The following is a 9103-nucleotide window of genomic DNA, read 5'->3' on the forward strand; positions in this document are numbered from 1 at the left end:
ATACTTCTTTTACCTCCCACTTTATTTGTAATTACCTTACAATACAACAACAGGGACACTTAGTACTTGAATCCCGGTTATAGGAAGCTGGTGCAACCAAAAACTATGGGGCCCACCATGATGTGTGCGTGGCATCCATTCTGTCCAGCATTTGAGCTAGCTCATGTTAGGAGATCAGCCCAAAAATCAGGCCTGTCCGACAGCTTTTCGCTGCATGGGCTCCCTACAATAGAAATTTGCCTCCCAACATCATTTGGAGGGGATTTTTAAAATTGGATTGATTTCCACATTCCAGAGGAGCACGCAGTAACGGCTCTCATCTGAACTAAAATGCATATACGAGTGCCCATACCAATCATCAAATGCAGCACCATGAGAATGATCAAAATCTCATGAGAGAGAGAGTTATACACGACACCAGAAAAAATAAAATAACAAGCTGAACATTGTTAATCCTGGCCACTTCCAAAACCACGCTTTTCATTTTGCCACCCATAGCCCTGACCCTCTCTACCCATATCTCCAGAGCTGGAAAACTTCGCCCGTTTGAGCTGTGATAGTGGTGGAGGCGGCAGCGGAGGTGGAGGTGGAAGTGGAACTGGTGCTAACACGCCCTTGCCATCCTTCTGGTCTGCAGCGCTGCCCTGCTGTTCAGATCCCTCCTTACCAAGAGGAGGAGAATTCATCGGCAAACCTCCTGGTATCCTGCCATAATCACCTTGGAAAAACGGCATTCTCCACTGAGAATCAGGTGGGTTTGCAAACCCTTCAGGAATTCCCTGGCCTGCCGCCACAGGCATTGGTTCAAACGGTATACCTGGGAGTCCCATGTTCCATGGTCGGGGATAACCGTCCGAGAAACCCCCAACCCCTGCTGGGGCAGCAGGTGGGAAACCCAGCAAGGACCCCTGTTCTGATCCCCCACCCTCTGATGGCAATTCTGGCCTGGCCAGCTCATAGTTATTGCTGTAGAAGGGTTGACCTCCCTCCGCTGGAAAAGGAGGATAGTTGAACTGTGGCAGGGGACTTGGCTCCTGGTTTGCATTTGGTGGACCCTGAAAACTCAGGGGCTGAAGGGGATTCAAAGGTTGTGGGTAGTCTGCAAATGGCGGTTCAGATAGAATACCTGGCTGTTTGTCTGGGAGAAACTGGTCAGAGTCTCGCCGATAAAGTGGGGGGCCACCCTGGCTGTCAAAGTTCTGTGGGTGATGGAACCTATTGTAGGGCCTGTCGAAGCCCTGGTGTGGGTTGCTGTCAGGCTGTGGCTCGGTCAGCTGATGTGGGTTTCGGCTGTAGAAAGGTGGGGGCTTCAGCTGTAGCAACGGCTTTGGGGGCAGCTGTTCTCTGGGCTGCTGGTGACGACGAGCTTTATCTTCGCGGTCGTGGGACTGAGAGTTTGAATTGGGTGAAAAATTGGGCCTCGGCTGGGAGCGGGCAGTAGAAGAATCTGGCAGCGCAGCTTGCTTGATATGTGGGTCTGCAGAAGGGGGCCTTGAGATGTTCATTGCTTCTGCTTCGTTGCCTTCTTCCTTCTCTGCACTGGGTTGTAGGAGGTCAGCATGGGTTTCGTGGATATGAGCTTCGAAGTCGGACCTCTTGAGGAAGGATTTGAGACAGTGAGGGGCCGCGCAGATGAAAATCCCTTCCAGCATTTTAATGGTCTGAATCTTCTGAATACGCTCATCGCAACTGCATGAAATAAAAAGCCAGCAGAAAGCTTCAATCATTCATTTTATCACATTTCCAACCTGTATAAAATTCAATTGCTGCAAGAAACTGTTCTACAACTTCAAATGCATTGTCACTGATTAAAAAATGAGACATTGTTAAGATTCAAACAAGACATTGTTGGAAACATTTGCAAGAAAACATTTTATAATTCTACAACCTCAAATAAATTGTCACTATATCATACAGCTAACAGTTGAGTTTTTGTTTACAAAACATATCATATATTGTATTATGAACCCTTTCAAATAAACCTCAAAAATGTTTTCTAGAAAATAGTAAAACGTTCCTGCATTGTGTTCATAAATGCCTTCTACCATAAAGACTATGATTTCACAGGGTAATAGTAACAAAGACCAAGTTGGGGGGTTGGGTTCCAGTAACTGTGTTTTGGACAGGAAAGCATACAATACTGTTGGCTTTCCATATGCAAAAATTTCAAACATGGAAATATTACTTAAAAATATCTCATTTGTCTAACAAATAGTTAAGAGTGCCTGACTTCATTACCGTCTTTACTGGGTAGTAAATGTCAATCTTAACTTCTGAAGTAACTATAGGAGTTGATAATATACCATTGCTTAAATGGATAATATACAAACACTTACCTAGGAAGCTCAAAATTTTAAAACAAAACAAAGAATGTTAGAAGTCTAGAACAAGCAAACCAGGCATGCTCTAACATGACTGTTTGGCAAGAGAACCCATGTTTCTATCTGGTGTGCTGCACTGAAATAAGACAAGTGGCACAAAGGTCAATGATGTGGACCGTGCTTTGAGACCTCTGATGGAATATTGTCCACAGATCACACAGCCAGGACAATCCCCTACCCATCCAGGCGGTGGACATTTCACATTCGAAGCTGCCCATTGCCAATATTTTTTAGTACCTTCAATTTGTAGGTTACAGATTGGATGGTTTTGATCATCCAATAAATTCAGTTTTTCAATGATGGTCAATCAACAGTGAGACCCACACAACGAACAGACCAGATGATGAACCATTGTCCAGAGCATCCAATTTGGCTGCAATGCACAAGTAAACTGGAGCTTAGGGTAGGTTTCCCCAAGGTTTTTATTTTAAAAAATAATAATAATTTATCTTTGTACCTTGTTTTCGGGTCATTTTCTATACAATTAAATTAGCTTTAATATTTCTATTTGTCCAGATATGTTTTTCTACATCCTATGCTTTTTTGTGTTATGAAAATTATGATAACATATTTTTCAAGATTGTGTATGATGGGGATGTATAAGCATACCATGTCCTTCATGGTCAATGTGTTTTACAAAGACACATGGCCATGCAGAGACAATAATATGTAAACATGCACGTCGGTGCGCACACACCCATAGCAACAGAGAGAGAAGCAGTACTCCATCAGGTAATCATCCCTGTGCAAATCATAGCAATGAGGCTATCTGTGAAATAATTGAAGACAACAGTTTTTGAAACTGTAACAGCTTTCCCTTGAGGTCCAAAGCATGCTTATTAGGAGTAAAATCTATATAAAGCAAAAATATTCACTTCAGTGTAGTAGCCAAGCATTTCATTGGGAAGTCTGAAAATTAAACATCACTATATGAACTACCCTGGTCCCCAAGAATCAATATAAAAGGTTATGCATATCAAAAAGGCATGCCACAATAATTGGAAAAAAAAAACAAACTAGCACTGTGCTATGGGTACAAAGATGCAAGGAGGCTTACAGATAGCAGCTCGAATCGCTTCTTGCACATTCTAAACAGAAAGCATGCTCGCAAGGGCTCTGCAAGAACATAATATTGTCAATTGAAAAGTAAAAATGAATGGCATGTGTCAGAAGCCCAAATGCACATCAAAATCATTATTAATAATAATTTTTTAAAAAAATCCATCATCTGATATGTCGCTACTAAGATGAAGGTTAACATCCGGCAAGCACCAAAAATTCCAAAGAGGGAAAAGAGGCAAACTGGCCTTGCTCATTGAACAGGATGGACGTGAAGGTGATACATAAAGATAGATGCCAACTGACCAAAATCATGTCAGGAAATAATGACATCGCAAACTCAGCCATTAATGGTAGTTACAACAAAGGATCCTTTTTCATGCAGTTAAAAATTGCAGAACGCAAAAGTGGCATCATTCTGTAATGGAAAACAAATTAACTTGATGCTTGCTTTACACTTCCTACCTCAGGCACGGACCTCGGGCCCTTAAAAGGGCATGTGCCATGGCAATGTGTGCCTAGAGGGCATTCAACAAGCATTTAGGGTGTACCTCACCTTGATTCAAATGCGTCAATCACCTTTGTAACAATGAATGTTATTTCCTGAACTTTTCGAGGTGATACCAGATTGTCTCTGCATACTGAAAGCAATGGACTGGGCATTGGAAACTTGAATTCTATTGTGGCACTGTATGCTTAAGAAGCAGAAAAGTATAGCCTAATGAACTGTTTGGGAGGTGCCTCAAAATGAGTTCATCTCATTTTACTTAATCGTAATTATGTACTAGAGATCATCTTTCATTTTGGGAATCGTAATTATGTACTAGAGATCATGTTTCTTTTTGGTAAGGATAAAAAATAATCTTGATAACCAACAATCATGATCTCTAGTACATAGTTGTGATTCCCAAAAAGAGAAATGATCTCGAGTACATAATTATGATTAACTAGAATGAGATGTACTCATTTTTAGGTGTCTACCAAACCAGGCTTATTATTGTTTGTATATGTTGATCAGATGTTAAATTACCTTTTTAGATATTATCAGTTGGAAAAATATTTGAACTATACCACTCAGCGACTCACGTGTCATTACTTTCTCAAACCCACAGTTACTACAAGGGAGTCAGATGTGCCACGATAAGGTGTGGACAAACAATAGAATATTATTAAAGATAAACTAAAGCATGAAATACCAAGGAGTGAATTCCCTGAGTCAGGATACACTAGAATAATTCATGCTATCCACTTAGTATGATCCAAAAATGATATTCCAATTGTTCGCCCATCACCTGGAAAAATCATGATCGTGACCCTGAATTGCATTACAGTTTCACAACTCCCACAGAGCAACTGCATGAATCAGGTGAGGGTCCACCCCATGCTCCCAGATTAACTGGTCCTTTAAAATTCAAACCAGCAACCATTGGGACTTCTGCAGGCCAAGTGCCTCAGAAGTGCTTATATCTTGGAGCTACACCACATAGCCAGATGAACCAGCTACAATGCCAATAGTAGATATACCCCAGCTATGCCCAGGATCAAAACTATGGTTACTGGATCAACGCCTAACAAATACATTATTTATCTTTTCCATTTTGTCTTGCAACGAAAATATGCTCCAGATCATGAATACCTAGATCACCTTGTGTTTTGTCATTCGCTGTGTTATCAATGAAAACAGATGCAACTGGGATTCAGGAAATGACTTGGATGTGTTGTAGGTTCAAGAGTTGTTAACCATATGACAACTAGCAACAAGGTGCTGTCCTTTTGGAACCAAGAAGACACCCGTGCCAAGATAAGAGTCAGCTGACCATGTCAAGGAAGGCATCTCCAAATGGAAATGGAAAAGTTCGAAATCTTGTCAAACCTTCCTCTCGAAAGACAATGCATGAAAATATGGTCCACATACTCAGCACACGGAGGCACATGATGCATACTTCTCTAGTCTCTACTATCCATAGCAGAGAAGGTGGCTTTTGATAAGTGGTCCATGTACATATCTACTCTGAAAGTGTTTTTTGAAAGGGCAGCTTTTGATCTGCTTCTTTTTTTCCTTTCCTCCAATGCCCTCTTTAGGATGCAGTAGGTTTGGATTCGAAACAGACTCATCTCAATTTCCTTTCACAAACTTATTTTGTGTTCTTTGGCTTTCAATGCCAGTTGGTAAGCCTCACCCATAAAGTAAGCTCTTAGCATTGAAACCTTCCATTGGATCTTGTAATCCAAACCATTAATGTACCCTACTATCAATTGATCTACCATTTCATTGAGGTCACTCTAGATCATGAAGTGGTAGGACTTCGTACTCAGATCTTTCAACCGGAAGTAATGGAACCCCTAAGTCCTAATAGAGTTCTTGCTTCAACTCGACGGTAAAAACTTATGCTGCATCAGATCCTTCATCTTCTTCCTACTCTCTAGCTTTTTTATTGCCAATGCACGCAGGTTTTCTAAAGTTGGATCCCCACAAAAGTGCATGAGTTTAATCTTGTTCTTGTTTGGCATCTCAATCCATTTGAAAAATTGCTTTGTATGAGCCAACCAATCAAGGAAGTTTTTCAGCTATAGATTTTACACCATAGTTGTAATCACGATCTTCCAATAGATCGCCTCTCCTAAATGGGGATGATCAAATGGAACATTCCTAAAATGACTACCCTGAATTCTATGACATTACCACTGCTCCATGTATGGGAAGGCTCTCCTAGACATTGCGTAGATGACATCAACTTATCCAATCTATTCAATGTCACTTAAATAACTACTACCAATGGAGCTAGTCTCCAGCTCATTTCTCCCAGCACATTCTTCACATTGTTGTCCATTTATCTCATACAAGCCCACAGATGAACTTGCTCTGGTGCCAATTTGATGTAGGATGGAAGACAAGAAAATTAAGAAGAGGAGGAGAACGAATGTTTGCATAACCCACACAATTCAAAGATATTGACTTTTTTAGGGTTGTCTCCATCTGTAAGACCCTTTTCTCCCTAAAATCACACTTGTTTTATTCCCATTTCATTGCAATACAGCATGTACAAATGCAAATAAACATTCATGAACTCGATTATCAAAATTAGAAAAGAATTAAAAAACACCACACATATATGGACCTAAATCTTTGCCTTCACTTTATTCTCTTATGCTTATCTCTTTCTCATCTTATTAAGATCATCATTGACCAAGGGGTTGTTGGGCTGTTTGGATGCATGTAATTGCCTATAAACCCTTTACAACTTTTAGTTGTAAAGAGAAACCTGGCAATGATGCATTTAGTTGAAAAATGCTTATAAAGGGAGTATTGTTGCAAAGAGGTTTCTCCACCATCTCTGAGCGGACAATCTCTCTCTCTCTCTCTCTCTCTCTCTCTCTCTCTCTCTCATTGTCCTTTAGAGGATTTGGATCATATATACCATTAAACAATGACTTTTCAGAGGGGACATGCACAAGCTCAATAATCCAAGGAAAGTGCTCCTCCAAATGTGAGAACATCAACTCTGAGGCCGAAGGAGAAGAAGTTGATTCCCCGTGAGAGTGTAATGCAAATATTAGACCGTCTCCGTGACACAATAGACAGATATACTAAAAGGGAATCAGAATTGACAGGAAATATGTGGAAGAGTTGCAAAATCTCTCAACCATCACTGCCGATATGATGTGGAAAGCCTCCGACTACCTTGCAAGACCACCAAATTTAGTCAGGCTTTTTCTTAAAACTCGATTTAAGCTTAAACATATATGGTTGAAGAAGAACATTCCGCTATAATTTTTTCTAGATGCACTTTTTTACAGTTGTTTCGTATGATGATTATTGAATATTTATGTTTAAACATTTTTTATTGCGATTAATTCTATGGTAGCTTATGGTTAACTCTTTATATTCAATAATTTCTCCAGGCATTTGAATCAGTGGCCCACTTTCGTGGTCCACCTAATGCTTGGTTTAGCATAACAACTGGCCTCGGGCTTTATTGAGATTGACTCAATATATATGTCATTTGAAGATTTTACAGGGATTTACCACTCCAACCTCTGTTTGGTGTGAATACATTATTACTGACTTTAACCATTCCCAGGTTATCTAAACACGGACAAGTGTTTGCCTGTAAACACTTTACAGCTTAAAGCCAAACAGAACAGATTGTGAATACTTTACACATGAAAAGAGTTTCTGGTATGAAGTGTTTACAACTTAAAATTTTGCAGGCATCCAAACGCCCCTAAACCTAATACCAATTAATTGGGGTCGGCTACATGAATCCTTTGCTACGATTCCACTCTATCAAGGGCCATAACTTCAGTTAGACCATAGATCATCATGTGATCGTTCGTGCTAGCATTGAATGAGATTTTATTCAAAATGTATCGATACTGGGAAAATTGAAAGTTACAAATAAAAATAAAAGGGGGGAATTGAAGGGTGAGAGTACCAGGCGACCGTAGATGGCGATGGGGAAATCGCAGCGGACACAGAAGTGGACCCTCTCGCCGAGGTGGCGGCGGGACCTACGGCCAACGGTCTTGACGACGGAGGAAGCAGATGTGGTCCCTAGGCCCTTGGCGACTAGGAGGTCGGCTAGGACGAGGTGATCTGGGCAGGCAACGGTCACCGTCTCCACCGGCAACGGTTTCGCCCCTCCGCCGCCACCTTCCGAGGACGGAATCTTGCTCAAACGGATCTGAAGCATATCTCTCTTTCTCTCTCTTTCCAGTGCCGGTTCTCCCTCCGTTGCTGAAAAAAGGGAACTGGGATCGTCGAAAACGTCGATTATACGGTGAATATACATATACACATCGGGACGCTGATTGCTGCGTAAGCCTTTCGCAGAAACTCCCTCTGGAAGGTAGGTGGGGTCCACCGTGATGTTTGTGAGAAATCCACCCCGTCCATCGGTTTTTCCAGATCATGTTAGGACATGTAACCAAAAGATCCAAAACTCGAGTGGGCCGCACAATAGGAAAAAGTGGGCAGGGAAATGTCCGCCGTTGGTCAACCGTGGTGTTTATAAGCCATCCATACCGCTCATCAAACTTCTGTGGCCCACGAATGCTTCAACGGTGGACGTTCACTCCTCACTATTTCCTCTCAAGCGGCCCAATTTAGTTTTGGATCTGCAAAAATTTTAAGTCCACACGATCCGGAAAAACAAACAGATGACCGGGGTGGATTTCTAACATGATGGGCCCCACTAGCTTCCCGTCCCATGAAGTTACGTGCGAAAGTATGGTAATCCGCGTCCCTCCTCGCATTCGGTACTCGAGCTGCGTTTAATCCAAAGCTTTGTGGGCCCCACCGAGAGGTTGTTATGAAATCCACTCCGTCTATCAGTTTCTTCTTGTTATTTTTGATGTGAACCAAAAACTGTATGGGATACAAAATTAAAGTGGGCCACGTCACAAGAAACAGTACGGATTGAACGTCACTACTGAAATCTTGCTGGGCCTACAAAAGTTTTGGATCAAGATAATGTTTGTGTTTTCCCCCGCCCCGTGAACGGGTTAGATGGCAAAAAGATCGAGATGGGCTGACGAAGGTTTTAATGGTCAGCCTTTCAATCCCCCCACTCCTAACATATCTAGGGAAACTCTTGGACGGAGTAGATGTAGACATGTCAGGGGACCCACGGCCGCGGGCCTTTGGGTTACACGGAAATGGA

The 9103-nt window shown here is 41.8% G+C and overlaps 1 protein-coding gene across 1 annotated transcript; it reads right to left on the bottom strand.

Moving 5' to 3' along the window:
- Positions 1 to 363: 363 nt before the first annotated feature.
- On the bottom strand, positions 364 to 8212 carry LOC131242851 (E3 ubiquitin-protein ligase HAKAI homolog). The gene is made up of 3 exons (XM_058241767.1): positions 7877 to 8212; positions 3439 to 3497; positions 364 to 1689 (listed from the first exon to the last, which is right to left on the bottom strand). The coding sequence occupies exons 1-3, from the start codon at positions 8132 to 8134 to the stop codon at positions 450 to 452; spliced, it is 1557 nt and encodes a 518-aa protein (XP_058097750.1). The 5' UTR covers positions 8135 to 8212; the 3' UTR covers positions 364 to 449.
- Between the last annotated feature and the right edge of the window lie 891 nt (positions 8213 to 9103).

This window comes from Magnolia sinica, chromosome 4 (assembly GCF_029962835.1).
Source record: "Magnolia sinica isolate HGM2019 chromosome 4, MsV1, whole genome shotgun sequence".
In the NCBI taxonomy this organism is placed as follows: domain Eukaryota; kingdom Viridiplantae; phylum Streptophyta; class Magnoliopsida; order Magnoliales; family Magnoliaceae; genus Magnolia; species Magnolia sinica.